Here is a 17,874-nt window from a genome sequence, read left to right on the forward strand (position 1 = left end):
TACTATGGTACATTAGTTACTGTAATCTATGTGAGGAATTCATATTCCAAAGCCACTCCCAGTGAACCAAGCTAGCTAACTTTCCTTTATTTTAATTTTCTACATAATTGCCACTGACGGGAAGAAGAGAATGCCCTGTTCAACCTGTGCCTTTCTGCAGCAAGGTATATGTTAACAGCAATGTCTTTATTACTAGAAAGTGTCTTCTGCTCTAACCTGTACCTCAGGAGAAATCCTATCTCAGGTTTTGTGGGAAATCATAGGTAAAGGTGAGCTTATTATCGTTGTGGATAAATAATTGATAAGGTTTCAAAAAGAACCCCACCTATACAAGGAATGGTCTTGGGAAGTTATGAATATTTCTAGGAAATCAAGGGAATGAATGACTAATCCATATTTGGGACTAAATCATAAGATTTGAGAATATTTCTACCCATTTCTGTGGTGCGGGTTGATGGCAAGTTTTATGTTTGTTTTAATATAAAACACACTTAACGTTTCATGGGATCAGGAAATCCCATAAATACATCTTTAACTGTAAACATTGACTTGAAGAGCACTCTTAGAGAGGAATATACTCAAACACTATGGCCTCTGAATAGCACCAGGCAGGAAGTTTCAAAGGGAATATAAAAAGGTAAAGAAGTTGATTTTTCTCTTCTTCTGCAGAGAGTCCAAATTTATCATTGCAGAACTTGGTATTCCCTTGTGGGTTAGTACTGTTTCCACTAGTGCAAAAAACAAGCAAACAAAAAGTATGGCTTAGAAGATGACAGATGTGTGACTGAGATTTGAGTATGCGTGTTAAGGATAAGCGTTCTGATCTGGGGAGAAGTCATAAATGAGCACAAAAGGATGAAGTTCAGGTCATGCTGACATTAAAGACTTGAAAAAGGCAGTAAAATCCTTATTACTGAAGCTTGAAAAAGATACTAAGTCAAGAAGAAATTGTGAATTCTAATCAAGGCATTTAAATAATATCAATATGAGTAATGGAGCCTAGAAAAGTGGTATGCTCCCTACATCCCAAGAATTCAATTTAGTAAAAGATAATTCATTAAATTAAATTAAATTATTTAAAATATCCAAAATTATCACTGGAGACAGAAATATAGGGTGCAGACATATGGTGGAAAAACACTGTCACCACCCATTAACTGAGCTTCCTCTCTGTGTTCCAGATGATCAGTAAAGATATGTTAAATTATGTCCCAGAGTACTAAATAAGTCAACGGACAGCCATTAGGATACAAATTTGGTGAGCTGTCTGAATAGGTGTAAATCCGAAGTAAGCTCTGTGTCAGTGAAATGAGACTGCAGATGTAACTGGCTTAGATCCCTGCACCCGTGCTTCTGTGCTTGAGCCACCACACCAACATTTCTTCTTAAATGTGAGTTATCTTCAGCAGCTCTCCTGAGAAATTTTGCTAAGGAAGCTGTTTTTGAAGGAGACAATGGCAAGGGAAAATTATTCCCTACCAAGTTCTGTACAGGGATCATTTACTCCCATTATTGCAATAAGCAATGGCATTCTCCTGATACCACCAAACCAAAAGTGTTTACAATTGCTAAAAATCTGAGCTCTATTTCAATTATTTTATCTTGGGTACATCACTATTAAAAACAATTTTTCCACTGCATAGGACATTTAATAGGGCCATGACAAAAGAAAGCACTTTTCAGCACACAGATATTTAAGCAATTTCTTCTGCAGCTCTACTGGCTTCAAATCTTTATTTAAAAGTTGGGACCTTAAATTTCCCATTTATTTGAAATTTTATATTGATTTCACTTTCAGTCAATGCCTACTGCTGCAGCTAACAAAAGGGAGAATAATTCAAAACCATGGGCTTAGTGATTAAAAAATATGGTTGCTGAATCCTGGAACATATACTGTGTTACTGTTAATTAGCTTCCATGATATTTTAAAATCTAAAGCTATTGTTGGATAAGGTTTGTGGACAAATCCTTTGGAGAAAAAAAAAAAAGTACAGCTTCTTTCTCCATTCTCAGCCTCTAGGATTGTTTTGTGTGACTGCTGAAAGTTACACTGATTGAATTTTTTTTCTGAAATGATGTTATGAAACTACCATCTCTGCTCAGATGTTCATTTCAGTTGAGGAATTGCTATAGTACATTCAGTTTAAGAACAATTAAAATAAGACATACTCAGTATCAGTATAACAGTTATCACACAGACCTTGATGTCAGTTTTACAATACCTACTTTTATCAGACTTCATTACTGGTATAAAATTAGTTCTTCAAATTGATAAATCCTTAGCTAGGTAGGGCTGTAATCAGTTTCCCACAAGCAAAAAAGGCAAGGGGAGAAGTATGCTGTCATTGTTTAACTCCAGTCAGCAGCTAAGCCCCACACAGCCACTCACTCACTTCTCCCTGGTGGGATGGGGGAGAGAATCAAAAGAGTAAAAGTGAGAAAACTCGTGGGTTGAGATAAAGACAGTTTAATAAGTAAAGCAAAAGCCACGAACGCAAGCAAGGCAAAACAAGGAATTCATTCACCACTTCCCATGGGCAGGCAGGTGCTCAGCCATCTCCAGGACAGCAGGGCTCCGTCACACGTAACGGTGACTTGGGAAGACAAACACCATCACTTTGAACGTCCCCCCCCTTCTTTCTTCTTCCCCCAGCTCTATATGCTGAGCATGACATCATATGGTCTGGGATATCCCTTTGGTCCGTTGGGGTCAGCTGTCCTGGCTGTGTCCCCTCCCAACTTCTTGTGCTCCCCCAGCCTACTCGCTGATGGGGTGGGGTGAGAAGCAGAAAAGGCCGTGACTCTGTGTAAGCACTGCTCAGCAGTAACTAAAACATCCCTGTGTTATCAACACTGTTTCCAGCACAAATCCAAAACATAGTTCCATAGCAGCTACAGTGAAGAAAATTAACCCAGCCAAAACCAGCACATATGCAAAAAAGTGTCCAACCTGGATCCAAAGAGCCAACTGGAAACAAAAGGGTTATCAGTTCCCAGTAAACCTCTCACTGTGCTTTCATTTGCACCACGGCGCAGTGTCAGAGCATGCCATCTGGTGTGGTTTCATTTTTTTTTTAAGTGAATGAGGGAAACTAAAGGGGTACACTCTAACTGGTAGTGGGTGTTCAGCCTGTGGGACTAGCCTGGAGCTAGTCCAGAATCCATGAGTTCAGCACCAGCTGTTTTGCTCTACAGATCCGCTCCTGTTGCCCTACCCTTCCTGCCAACAGATACTGCGAAAATGCCACCTGCACTGCGGCACTTACTGCTTGCAAAGCATTTTGTTCCCTTCTGGGTAACCTGGTGCTGAGAGTGTCACCAGTTCTTTTTTTCCGATTCTGAGTAACAGTCACAACTTTGCACAGGTACCTGTTGTAATCAGACTGCTTTTTGCTTGGGCAACTAGTAACCCCCCCAAATAGGAGGTTACAGCCCCAGCAGCCTTGCCCTTCGCAGTTCCCCAAAACCTTCTAAGTTTCTGTTAAAGTTTAGTAACAAGTTTGCCAAGCCTTCAGTCACATTCTTCTATGGTTTTGTTTCCACTTCTGCCTACCCTTGTTACTGCTGGGGTTGAAATCTTTGCCAAACCTCCCAGGTTAGCACATTTCCCTCTTTGTACCATCCCAGTTAGAAAATGTTGTCGCATGGCAACACAATGCAAAGCATTCATTTAGTCACACAGAACAGTCTAGCTAAAGGCCATTTCAGCCACACACAGATTCATTTTTTGTGGAGAAGAGCGAAAGAAAAGGAGAACATTCACAGATCCCAGAACCCTTCTTTATTTGGAAGAATGGCTTTTAAATGAAGTCAAGCAGTTTCTTGTTTTATCATTCATTTATTTAGCAAAGAAAGGAATGAATTCAAATACCCCACACAATGAACACATATCTATTCCCTGATATCAAGATGCAGATTTGCTTGTGAACAATTTTAGATGAAACTGTTTTCTTACTATTGAAATCATCTTGTACTGTGCATGGATTTGTGCAGAAGCAATATATTTTGGGCTTGATCCTGTAAACACATTAAAATAAGTAACTTGCTACATCCATACCACTGAACTCAGTGTGGTTACTTATATGATGAGTAAAATCATACTCAGGAGCCTAGATTTTGCCAATATAAACTAGGAATCCAAATGACAGTGAAAATTAGAAGTGTATCTCTCTAGGCTCACTATAGTGTTGGTGGAGAGACACAAGCCCTGACCAGGATGTAACTCTGCCCATCTAGGGATGTTCTCCCAGACGAGACACAGAGGGTGCTGGTGGCAGCTACAATCAGAAATTGGTCAGATGCCTCAAGCAGAGCAAGATAAGCTTGGACCAAACTGTTTACAGAATTGATCTCATACAGCAAAGCCATTATGCATACAATTAACTTTAGGAATGTGCTTATGTTGCGCTGATTTTAATAAAACTGGTCCCACATTTAAAGAAGTGAACATATTCATTCTATAATTATGAGGAAAAAATATTGAAGCATTTATTTCTATTAACATTTTTGTTGCATCCGGGACCTCTTACTTTCTAGTTTGAACAGCCATATGGTCTGATGCTCTGAGAACTTTCTTCACTTAAGTGCTTTGGTAGCTCTTGATTTGTACATCGATGTGGTATTTTCCTAGAGGTTACTGTGGAGCTCTGGTAGAGCTAACTAAATGCACAATGTCCTACACCCATCTGAGACTTTAATCAGTACTGCTTAATAGCCTGGAAATCAAAGCCATTTAAGTCCCATTCTTTCTCCCACTCTCTTATGAAAATCCTAATCCTAGTCAAAAATCTCTTGATTAGTTTCAGCCAAACCACACTGCTCCAACAGCAGGTGACTGCAAACAGCTGGAAAAGCTTTCAGGTAAAGTAACCTTAAATGACCACAAAGGTCATCAGAGTCAAATCAAAGTACAAGATAAATCTGCAAGCACAGGAGTCCATTTTCTAAGCAACTGAGGAATGTACGCTACATATCAGACACAAAAATAAGCCCAAAATATGTATGCAAGCATAATTCTACTTTGAGTTATCCAATGAAAGTATATACTGTACAGGATCCGTCTGGCAATCCTGCTTCCTTCTCACTGCATGTAGCAGGGCTACACAGAAACAGCTTTACTCAGAGAATTTTGATCTATCTGCCGAAATGTTTGCATTCAAAATAGAGAAACATTTTTAAATTTATGCAATCAGTGTAAAAGTGGTTTAGTAACTATTGGCATCAGAGGTAATACAATTATTTATCCAGAAAAGATCACTTTATCCAAGCGAAAGGATAAGGAGTATTCAAGCATGGCATTTAATGGGCAAGGGAGTTGATTTTCCCTTTCCAAGAACAGAACAATGCTGTAAGAACCAAATTTTACCCTTGTGCAAATCTGAGAGCTCTATCGGCTTAAACAAGATTTGCAGGCAAATGCCCACTTTGTTACATTTTTGGCAAAAGAAAAATAAGAACTTTCATGAAGATATCTTCTTCTGACCAAAATGTCTGTAGACTGTTTTAGAAAAAAAGCTAAATAAAGTAAATTGAAAATTAATAGAGACCGCAGCTTGCTTTGCTCCATATATTAGGAAAGGCTTAAACTACCTGGGCAGCTATGTAGAACTCAGAAGGTGAAAACAGTGATATAGGCAGTGCATCTGGGGTCCTCTAAAATTACTTAAGACAGAAATATCTAATGGATTTAAAACCTGTGGTCCCAGAATCCATCCTGACAAGGAGATCTTGCCATCAATTTTTTCTCCTTGAAGTGCTGTGAAATTTTCATGTTTATTCTACTGCTTTAGATAGAGGGTTGAATATACCTCTGCCTGCAATTAAGAACAATGTAATTTAGGAAGCTCAAAACCAAAAATAAACCTCCAAATGTTTAAAAGATGCACTTTTCTGACAAGTTGGCATGGTGTTTAAATGACACCACACAGGAGTTGCTCAAAGATCTGGAACACCTGAAATATTCCTTGGGGAGATGGAAGTGTGAGCAGACTGAACATCTGCTAAATGCACTTCTACCTATGACCATGCAGACCTAACCTAGGGTATTATTACTGCATATATAACACATATCTAACATATGTATCTATCCATGAAAAGAATGGAAAATAGATCACCGTAAAGATAGGCGTGCCTCAAACTACTGAAGAGTTAAAAACAAAGCTAATTTCAGATAATTTTAATTAAAAAAGGTTAAAATAAAAATACATAGTTCAAATATTTTTGAGATATTGGTCTCATAACTAATAGTCTAAATATAAAATCCACAAGCCAGACTAATGTGCTCGTAGTACAGGGGCAGAGAGGAACAGTGTTGTGCATATATGTGTGTATGTGCATGTGCTGCTTTTTCTTGGCAGTGGCAGCAATATAGATTTTCTTTTCTTTATCTTATTTAAATGTAAAATTTTATCTTTTGGCATGAACAGAGTGATTCAGATACTGGACTGGTTATGATTTGGAAAGCTTTTTTCCCCTCTATCTGTTTCACTGTTTTCTTGCAGAGAAAATTTCCTCTTACCCAGGGCAATCAGCTAATTTATTCCTGGAAAACCAAATCTAATGTACAGTAAAAAAATCACAAATTACAGAGAACCAGTATTATTATACTTTCTGGAGATAAACTGGTGAGAGGGTGAGGTTCTTTCTTTTGACTGAGTTAGTAACAGGGACAGCTATTCAGTTGGAAAAAATAGGTGGCTGATCTTAATTATTTTCATAGATGGTAAATGTGCGTTCATTTTACTGCACAGCTTTTCAAAGACCATTTGCTTTCCATTTTTTCATTTTACTGCAGAATAGAGATAGGAAGCACAGTGCTACATTGAGATCTATCCCCATTCAAAAATGTTGCTCATTGCCATCATCGGATACAGTGTTTACCCTTGCTATGTAAGTGGCTGGACCACCAAAGTGGTGCTCAAATGCAGTCTCACATGATCAGTGTTTCTTGGTACTTTTTGCCTTTTCTGTACATAGCTGTGAATCATTATAATGTGTACATGTTTTTCTCTATTTCCCTATCATAGCGTAACCTAATGATCAAGGACTCTAAACACTGAATAGAAATGTTTGCACTTCGCTTCTCCTTGCATACCTGCCTGGTATTCTGGTGCAATGATCTTTGCATCTTGCATGCTCAAAAAAACCAAAAGCCTAATTCTTCAAACCTTAATATTCACTTTTAATTTCTTTTCACAAGCTTCTGAGAATAGCAAATGCTGCCTTACTACTAAGTACTCTGGAAAATCTGGCCCAAACCCCTGCCCTTTTCTTTTTAGCTATACATCTGGAATTTCAGACACAAAAATAACAATGTCATGAATCTGGGTGAAGACAGACAGAACAAAGAAAAATGGTATAAAAATTCTTTGTGTTTCCTCAACTGCCACTATAAAAGGAATTAAAACTGATAACTTAAAACTCAAACAGCATTTTAAATATTTACATCAATGAAGTTCAACAAGATAATCACTTAAAACACCATAAGAATGTTCCTCTAGGGGCTGACTAGCGTGGGTCAGACACAGCAGCAAGATGAGACAAAGTTTTGCAAATACATCTGCATTTTCTGAGCCAGCTTTGTTTGTCAGACACGTGCATATAAAGTAAAAGCCAGAAAGAGAAAAGCAGATCTATGATTATGCCTACATACCCCCGAGAGCCTGAGATGGCACACAAAACACGGTGCAGTCGTATTTTTCTGTGACCAGCCTGACAGCAAGTGCTACAGCAGAGAGACGAGCAGGTTCCCATCCACACGCACCAGGGAGAGGAAGCCTGTGGAATGCCAAGACTCGTGCAAGTCTGCACGCTGCAGCGAGGCTGGTTTACTTACAACACACAGAAAAACCTTTCAGTGTGCCTCTCCCATCTGCCCTCCTCCATCAGCCTCCCTGTGGGATATGCCCTTCCATACCCTCCCAAAAATTAAACCCAACTAGGTGAAGGCTTTATGTGACTGGGTTTGGCTTGCAACTGGAAACCACTGACCCTGTAGCTTTCTGGGTTAATTACAAGATTGTACCCCTTGGTATGGCCTTAGTCTCTGCACTCTGAACAGCTGAACTGCAGCCGGAGTGATTTACAGCCCAGGAAGATCAGCCCTACAGAGCCCAGAGCTGCTGCAGAGCATTGCTAAACCACCACGTTTCTTCTTGTGGTTGTTCCCAGCACTCTGCAAGCTCTTTTTGGTGGTGTGAGCTTCAGGAGATTGCACAGAGGGCTCCGTGGTTAACAGCAGACCTCCCTTTTCAAACCTCATGGAAATAAAAGACAGTGCCTAAAAAGAAATTAGATTTGTACTCCTGGCACAGCTTTACGGAATAACATTAACATTTTTTTTAAAGCTCAGGAATTACTTAGTCACTCGTTAGAGAAATCTGACTGGAAGTTTATGAAACTGAGTGAAGTGATGCAATCCTCATGAGTGGGCCAGTGACACCGAGGGGCTGCATCCAACACTGAAGGCCAACCTTGCACTCTGCAAAGAAAACAGCATGTCACAAACAAGTGTTTTGGGCTTTTGGCAGCAATGGGACATTGATGGCTTGGATCGTGCTTGAAATGTCTCTGAACTTCATCTCTGAAGCCTCAATCACATGAGCAGTCAAGTAGCACAGGCCTTGGGGACTGGGGAGTTACAGGAGGCCAGAAAATATACAAGCCCATTAGTACTCATCATAATTATTGAAATCTGTAAAATAGGTATTAGAATAAGTCTTTGCAGTAAGATGTGGATTGAAGTATTTGTTTCTCTCTTCCAGAATCAGGTTGTTTTTGTTAAATGCCTGGGAAAAAAAAAAAAAAAAAAGAGATAAGAGAATGGGAAAGGCAAAAGAAAGGTAGTCACTAACTGCTCTTTCACCAAGTCAATTTTTGTGGCAAATATCTGTCTATAGTAAGTCAGTCAAAAATGCATTGAGAAATACCTGCACATTTACAAACACTTGCATTTGCATGTATCTGCTTACATAATAACGTTCCTAAAAAACCCAATGATAATAAAGCCAGGCACTTTCCTCCCAATAATATAAAACCCATTTTACGATTAAAAATACTTTTAATCATGCATATTCAGTTCTTCCTATTAAAATGATTCGCTCATTATCTTTTTACTGAATAGGAATTATTTTCTCTTTACTGCATTAATTTCTTGATTTTCAAATGCAATATGTAGGAAAAAAGTCTTGAAGGTCTTAAGAGAGTATAAATCCTGGGTTTTTTAAAGTGATATGGGTATTTAGAGTATGAATATTTTTTTTTTGTTTCTGTAGTTATCCAGAGAGATGATTAGTGGAATTTGGAAAAGCTCTAAATTAGGTACATATTCCACCACTGATTACAAAACCTAGACTTTTCTTGTCATTTTCATTTTTAATGAAATTCTTTAAAATGTCTTTAATTAGAAAGAAAATGCAAAAATTAAAAACTGGATTATCCAGGTAGGATTTAAGAAAAATCCTCATTTACAAAAAGCTTTGCAGCTGCATGAATAAACTGTGTAATCTGAAGATACTGAACTAGGTGTTTTCACAATGCTCATCCTTCCTTAATTCAGAGGATCTGAAAAGCAGAGCTATTCTAAAAGGTCATAAAAAGAAAATAGCTGTTTGGAAACAATGATCGTAAGATACAGATATATGCCAGACTTCCAGCTAATGTAAATCTGTGATGCTCATTTACAGAATGTTTTGGGTATGGACACTAGCTGAGAGTCTGACTCAAAATATATTCACCAGATACATCTCCTGTATAAAGACATAGTACAGGAAGATGAACAGTGCCCTTGACACCATATCATTGGAAACAAAGAATTATCTTAAAGATGTGTCACGATGATTGTTAGTGGCCCTGTTTACTCCTTGAACAAGCCACTAGGGAACACAATTAGGGAAAAAAACCTCACAGAGCAAAACTTGAGTAGTCTGATTTTTTCCAGGAAAGGCTGCTGCTGTCTGAATTACACATACACACAAAATCTAGCTTCCTGTGTAATAAGGATTGACAAAGGAAAGGATCTGTAATTACAGAACTTCAAGTGAAATCTTGTTTTGTCATTAACAATCAGCATAATTTGAGTCCAAATGCCACTGCAGAAAATTAGCAAGTAGAATTCTTTCAATGCAGCAGAACTGGTGTCCAGGACCATATACACTGTGCATTATAGAGCTCCCAACCCACTTCTCACCTTGATGGCTTCTACAGAATCGTATTTGTCCAGTTTGTTGATATGGTTGGTAATGCTGGTATTTAGAGGAGCTGGTGACACCGGATGGATGACAGTCGCATCATGGGACTGTTGTTGATATCGTTGGCAATAAGTGTAAACAAGCAGGGTAAGAAGGCAACCAAGTATTGAGCTACTTAATCCCACTGCGATCATGTGAAACATGTTGAATTCTGTGGAGTGGAGAGCAGAAGACAATTTTATTTTTAAGGAAGTAGCAATAAAAGCTTAAGCTTGGAGAAAAATGTAGACAAGTACTCGATTCAAATAAGGACAAGGGAAATTTCATCTGTTTCCCAGAAACATCTCAATTGCAATGGTTTATCCCTATAGTAGCAAATGCATTGTACTTCCCTGAAGGGATCATTATAAGAATCTTAGATACCAATACATCTCTGTAAGTATTAAGACAGGTTTTTGAAAGATGCTTAAACAAGTTCAGAATCCAAATAACAGATGAATGAATTGCATTTTGGACGTTTGAATAGTTCAGCAAAATTTTACTTCAGACTGTATAATGAAGCCTTGTTATATATAAATTATGTATATAATGTACATACATAGCTTTTTTTCAGTGAACTACAGTATCACCTCCTCTGCTGTTCTTCTAGTTCTTTCTCTTTCACGTAGTGACTTGTGGCAGGACAAGTCCTGATATCTTTGAATCACAATCCTGTTTTTCCTAAAATGTTTTCTGTACCTCCCTTTATTTGGTATGTCCCAGAAGCAGTGGCAAACATTTGTCCTATCCCCTGCTTTGATTCTTGCTGGGTCTCACTGTTTCTGTATCTTTAATATATATGGGCGATTTGTTCCCTTCTCCAGCCTTCAGAATTTTTTCTGTATGTAAGGGGGAGTGAGGAAGTAATGGTAGCATTTCAGGGGGAAATGGGGAGGAGAGAGGGAGACTCCTTAAAGCTCAGCGTGCTTTTAACCATAGCAGCCAGAGAGTACAAAGTCAACAACTCAGAACCCAGCACTCTTCTGTCTGCTCTGCCCCTCAAAGACACTATGGGATCAGACGACAGGAAACCCTCTCCACCTACACAAGGATTAAAACTGAGGAAGCTCATTGCTGCATGAAACTGTAGAAGTGAATCTAAAGCACAATCATCCCCTGAAGTTACCAAACAGAGATAGCAGGTCAGATGTGGCACCAGTAGGATTAGCTCAAAATAAACAAATTACACTGCTTTTCATTGTTATTTCAAACTGGAGCTGTGCTTTTTGATTATGAAAGAAGTATCACTGAGAAGCTCATGTTGGAAATTTCATCTTAACATTACTCAAAATTTGTTTGTGTTTGCCTAATGAAAGATTTCAAACTGAAAGACTGGCACAAGTCAGAAAAACATCTGTTAGACCTTTTCCACTGTAATACAGAAAAATGCGCTAGCACGTGGGTCCATTTTTTGCAAATGCCTAAGGTAGAACCTTTTCATGCCTACTGGGTATTTAGAAACAGAAACTAATATTTAGATGACTAGGTTGACTGCCCAATATATAAATTTTCACTGAAATATCCTTCTACAATTTTATGAGAGTTTCCCCCTGTTGCAGAACTTGGCAAAATATTTTATTTTCTAATTAGAAAAAAATCAAATCACATTATCCTGGCTCCCATAACAAGTTACCATGCACACTAATACTCTTGCATAACCCCTGTGTTTTAATTGTCCCTTATCAGGTTAAAAATGCAGCTTATCTGTGCATGGAAGAATACTAGAACTGGCTAGAGCTATTGCCATGACGACACAGACTAAGCATGATAGCTCAGCACTAAAAATTGGTCATTTTTCCTTTTTCTTCTTGTTTGTATTGTTTGGGGGTTTTTTTAACAGTTTTCTCTTTCAAGATTTGTTTTGCTAGCATCAGGACTCTGGAATGGACCTTTTTTTTTTTACTTTTTTTTGTCTTTGGCAGCGAAGCTGAAAATGAGTCCCAGATACAGTCTGAGCTATTAAATGGGTTAGCAGACTGGCTCTCTGCTATTTATTTGGAGCCCCAAAGAGGTTTCTGAAATTATTATCCTGAAAAAGGTGGAGCAACTTTACAAATTTTGACCTACTGAAAACGAGCTTATAATAGGAATTTCTTTTTGAATGAGAGTGACTGTCGTACTGAAAAAGAAGAAAATACAAACATCCAGTAATACATGTTCTTGTCTCAAAGGTCAGCAATGGCAGATGGATATTTAATGAGAAATCCTGCAGTAACTACATCTCCTTTTCTGTACAAATGTAAATAATGAGAATGTGGCATTTAGAAGGTAGAATAAAACTAAGAGAGTGCAAAAGGTGAAACCAAAGCAAAAAATGAGGAATCAGTATTTCAGCATTTAATACACATCTAGAGCTGAAAAGCTTACCTCCACATCGTTTTTCTTCTATGCTGCTGGATCGTGCCACTGATATTTCTAGAAAAATTAATAAACCACTTATACCAAGGAGAAAAAATACTACAGAGAACTACTAGTTTGATTAACACAGTAAAGATTTAAAAAATCATTCTACTACATCCAATCTAAATCCAAAGTAAAAAAGATTTTGACTACGTGGTAAAATTAACAAAAAGGTCCCAGGACATCTTCAGGTTTCTTATGTTTCCCAAGTGAAAGCAGCAACATATTTTTAATTTTTGCCTCAAAACTTCTCTGGAATTACAAAGATGAAGTGCACATGAAAACATTCTTTGTGGAGTTTAAGCATGTTGTGAAAGCGTTGATTTTCTGAATAGTAAAATTAATGAGAGTTTAATTATCTTGTGTTCAAAAGAGCTCATTACTTCTACTAGCACTAATGTGAAAAGAGGGAATTTACAAATCTTCAAAAAAGATGACTGCCAATTTCATGGGTCTCAGTTGTAAACCAATAAAATGTAATTCCCTTTTGACTATTTTGACTTTGGAAACATTCTGAATAAATACTGAATAAGATCTGTTGGCAATCAAGTTTTCTTGCTCTTTACTTCAGGACCATGGCTTACATGAAGGGAAGTCCTGCCTTACAAATCTCTTGAACCTCTCTGAAAGGGTCAATGATCATGCGGATATGGGTGGGATAACTGACAGTCTACCTGGATTTCAAAAAAGCTTTTGAGTTCTTTGTCAGAGACTTTCCAGGCAACAAATGAGATGAGGGCAAAGATAGAAAACAGGGTAGTACTAATGGAGGAAGGTTACCCCTTCTGCAGGGACCTAGTCTTTTCAGCAAAGAGCTAGAAAAGCAGGAGAAAAATGTGGTTTTGAAGTTGGCTGATGATACAAAGTTAAGGTAGCATGGACAAGGGCATGCTGTGAAGGGCCTTACAAAACTGGGCAGTAAAATAACAAATAGAACAGAATGTAGATCAGTGTAAAGCGATACATACTGTGGAAAGCAATCCTAGCTTCACATATAAAATGATGGGCTGTGAACTGACCATTACTATTCATGAGTGAGACCGGGGGGTTATGATGAATGTTCCATGAAAATATCAGCTTGATGTTTAGAAGCAATCAAAAAGGCAAACCAAATGCTAGATACTACCATGAAACCACCAGTGTATAGGACAGAGTATCAGTATTATGGCACTTTACAAATCTATGTGTTGTCCACACCACAAACACTGTGTGCAGCTCTGGTTTTCCCATCTAAGGATGCCTCTAGTAGAACTGAAAAACAGACCAGAGAAGGTCAGCAAAGATGGCCACAGATATGCAAGAGCTTGTGTATGAAAAATTAACAGAGCAGGCTCTCCACTGCTAAAAGATGATCCACATGCAGCTACTGCTAAAGGGATCACGATTTTTTACCTTTCTTCACATGCTAAATCAATACTATCTTTAAAATGAGAAAGTAGCAGACCTGACAGAACAGCACTCTCACAGAGTTAAAAGCTGAGAGCACACTTTGTCTGGTTGAGACCGTTAATTCACAATCCAAACAAAAAGAAAAAGAAAAAAAAAAAAAAAAAACAGAAAACCATAAAGTTCCACAAGGTAATGTTGGTAAGGACTAACTGGAAACACAGCAGCAGCAGTGATGAGAAGTCATTGTTGCACTCTGCCAGAATCACTCTATATACTGTTCTGTAGAGGAACAGAGCTAAGGTAAGCAGCAGGAGACAACGTGAGGGTGGATGCACCAGCACACTAGCTGAGGAAAGGAGGGAGGTGAATTAGAAAAAGAAAGAGAGGTTGGGCAGGAGGGAGGGAGAAAAGTCTGAGTTGGAGGACCTGGAGGAGTGAAAGCAAGCTGAGCAATCCCAAGAAAGCAAGCTAGTTTGCCTAAGGTGAGTGCAATGGGCATGACCTTATCTGCTGTGATATGGGTAATTTAAGGTAGCAAACAAACCAGAAGGGTGAGAGAAGAGGTGGCTCATTTCAGATTCTGAAAATGCCTACTTTCCAAAACAAGACGTAGAGCTTATATTGGATTAAGCAGGGGATTCACAGAATGTGAATATTAATGGAGCTGCTTCAAAAGCCTGAGAAAAAGGGGAAAATACAATGTGGGAGGTTTTGCTTTCACACTGACATTTTTCACATTAGTTTTAGAGCAAAAAGTAGTGTTTGGGAGTTAAAGCATTATGCACCATCCATAAAAAACTGTTTAAATTTGTTGATTATTATATTGTACTATATTGTACTGCATAGTCACAGAAAAAAAAAGATTGCTGCACAGAGTAAACATAATTACATTTAAAATGATACATTAAAATGTAAATTTATCTACCTGTGAATAGATTGCTAACTTTTTTTAATGTACACATGCAGAACTATGACTGTTAACAGCAATGCAATGTGGCCACCCATACTGTTGTGTGGATTTAAATGAGTGGTGTGATTCAGAAAAAAAAAAAAAAGAGTACAGCCATGAGTTTCAACAAATGCTATAGAATAATACATGATGTGACTATCCATCAGGTACTTAGCGGTCATGAGGGAGATAAGGACCTGAGGCAGTCAATAGTATTTACCTTTCTAAGCAGTTATTAATTTAAGGGATTCTGAAATGATTTCCAGATTAACTACCACAGCACCCACTTTTGTATATGCAAATCACAAACCTAGAGGAATATTTCTTTAATAACCCCGAAGTCTCAAAAACTTAAATTAAAGTAAAAAGCAAACTATTTCTCCTAGCTGTCTGTAGTCATCCCTGCACCCTGCTACCAAGTAGGATGGGAGGGATCTGCAGAATGCTGTGACAGTGACTAACCAAAGTCCCAGGTGGTGACAGTAGAGACAGCTTCACAGCACTCGGTGCCATGAGGTGGATTTTCATGAGACACCAGACCTAGCAACATCGGCTCTACACAGTAGACCAACATGCTTTGGATGACAAGAGACAATTTCTGTTCCAGCTCTCAGCTCTGCACTGTTCAGTCTGGGACAATACTATGCCTCGCTCTTGAAATGTTGAGGGATTTCACTAATCCTTCAAGGAGCAGGCTGATCGCACCTGGTATAAAGTTGGAGTCCACAGCACAGGCTCGGCTCTCCGTGGTGTTGCCCGTGCACTGGCTGCCCACAGGAAACAAAATGATGCACTGACGAACACGGAACTGGAAGCCAGACGAGTCGCAGTCGGACCACTCAGACCACTCGGACCAGCTGTCTGCAACAGGAAGAGAGGGACACACATGCAGACACTGCAATTAAATGCTTCAAGTACACTGAGTGAGAGAGAAATAGCCTGTATTTCTGAATTATGACAGAAGGCCTCATCCCCAGCTACCTCCGACTAGCAGAGGACAGCTCTTTCATTATGATAAAACAAAGGCAGTTCAGCTTTGGCAAAAGTCTCTGAAATGTTGAGTGTGATGGTAAATTTGTCACAGATGTATTATGGCTTTGGCTTCTGCCACAGCCTTTGTGTGTGGAAGTGAGAAGCTGGAGGGATTCTGCAGTGGTGACTGAAAGAGTAATTGCTGTGGGTTAATTCCAGTCTAGGTCGCTAGGGTGGACAATGACACTGTCATTTTTTTATGTACCTGACAAGTAGCAATGAGAACTATGAGTATGTATTCCAAGTCTGAAACAGGATGTTTATTTGACCATGAAAATAGTAGTATCTTGCACAGATACTTTTTTTTTTTTTTTTTTAGCTTTTGTTATTTCAGGTCCATTTCTTTGCTGTAGATAGAAGAGATCTCATCAAGTATTCTCACCTTCTCTTTCCCATTTGGTTCATTATCAGCTTCTATTGTCTCTCTCTATTTCTTCCTCTGCCTATGTAGTTTTGATTGAGACATTTTTATTTCATGCTTGTGTGATCTCAGAATACTTCCTTTAAGTGAACTGATCTCATTCCCATGAGGTGCTGTGAGTTTACTGAGCTCAGCTTTCTTAAAATTCAGTCTTGTCTTCATAGGAGTCTTCTGAGTTTGGCAAGTATAGTAAAGACAGAGCTCAGTTAAACCTTCTTTCTTGTGTCAGCTTTGCCACTGAGATAGGTTTTATGGTTTTGATATGGAATAAACAGTCCTTCTATCCCAAACCAAGTTTGTTTCTACTTCAAAATTTTAATTGATTTTATGGCAATATCAAGAAAATTTACAAATTTCATTTTGCTTCAAATAAAAAATTATATATTATCCTAATTTTGTTTCAAGTTAGATTGTAGAACATTAAAATTCGTGAATAATTTGAAGAAATCATGAAGCTTTTGTAAATTTTTTGTTCATAGGGTGGAAAGTCAGGAAAGCCTTACTCTGTTTTGGGCTCCTTTCAATACATTGTATGAATTTAGCACACAAGGTTCACATTTACTCATTATTTTCCCCTTGGCCATAGAGGAACAAGTTAAAACTCTCAGTCATCTAAAAGTTAACAGATTCCAGCAGAAATATTTGAGATTGCAGTCTTGAAAAATGTCAAGCAATAGGTGCTTTCCATGACAGTGTTAGACATTCACTTCCTAACCAATAGCACAGTAAAAATAAATGCATGGAGGAGACTGACATAACTTTAGCACAGAAAATCTCAAGCAATGGTCATGGGACAATTTCAAGACAGAAGGAGAGCTCTGGTTAAAGACAGCAGCAATCAGTCCTAGCAGTCTGTGGTTCAGTTGCACACCATCACTTGTGGAGTTGTTCATGAAATAGATTTACACAGCAGCTCAAGTAAGAATCTGGATATTGATATTTATGAACAATTAGCAACTGTCTGGATGGGGCCTCCTTTGAATAACGATCAAATGACACAAACAGTTGATGATAAACAGTAGGATCTTGTTATTGTGAGGAGCAAGAATACTCAGCTCTGTCCTTTGGCTCTTCTGTTTCCTAGAGGAGGTCCTGGCAGGGCCTCATTTGCAGAGTGGGTAGTAGGAGTATGGAGGCAGATGACATAATGTAGTTGAGTTCTAATTCAGGGGGGTAGGAGAGCAGAGGTGGGAATCAAGCAAATGGACAGGCTTCTTCCTGCTTATATAGTGTGGCACATCCAGGAGCTGCTGCTGCCATTGCCAGTGTCAGCAGCTGGACCTAAGTAAACTAAGTGCATGGATCCGTACCTTAAATATTTAGTAACAATAAAGCCCCTCCCATTCAACTTTAAAGAAATGCTGCTTATTAGAGATCAGTTCTCATTAGGGGCAGAGAACACGCTTAAGCCAGAGCTGCCAAAACGCTTGTAAGCATCCTAAATGCAGCTTGTTGGC

At 38.6% G+C, this 17,874-nt stretch overlaps 1 protein-coding gene across 4 annotated transcripts in view; it reads right to left on the reverse strand.

Annotated features, from left to right (window-relative positions):
* Positions 1 to 3,758: 3,758 nt before the first annotated feature.
* The window catches only part of SEMA5A (semaphorin 5A), a 353,854-nt gene continuing 339,738 nt past the window's right edge, over positions 3,759 to 17,874 (reverse strand). For all 4 annotated transcript variants that reach the window (XM_074825752.1, XM_074825742.1, XM_074825761.1 and 1 more), the window contains 4 exons: positions 15,670 to 15,825; positions 12,594 to 12,641; positions 10,187 to 10,398; positions 3,759 to 8,786 (listed from right to left, as the gene is read on the reverse strand). In XM_074825752.1, coding sequence (XP_074681853.1) covers positions 8,667 to 8,786; positions 10,187 to 10,398; positions 12,594 to 12,641; positions 15,670 to 15,825 — 536 coding nt within the window. In that variant the 3' untranslated portion in view covers positions 3,759 to 8,666. The remainder of the gene's footprint in view (positions 8,787 to 10,186; positions 10,399 to 12,593; positions 12,642 to 15,669; positions 15,826 to 17,874) is intronic.

Source organism: Strix aluco, chromosome 1, assembly GCF_031877795.1.
Source record: "Strix aluco isolate bStrAlu1 chromosome 1, bStrAlu1.hap1, whole genome shotgun sequence".
NCBI lineage: Eukaryota > Metazoa > Chordata > Aves > Strigiformes > Strigidae > Strix > Strix aluco.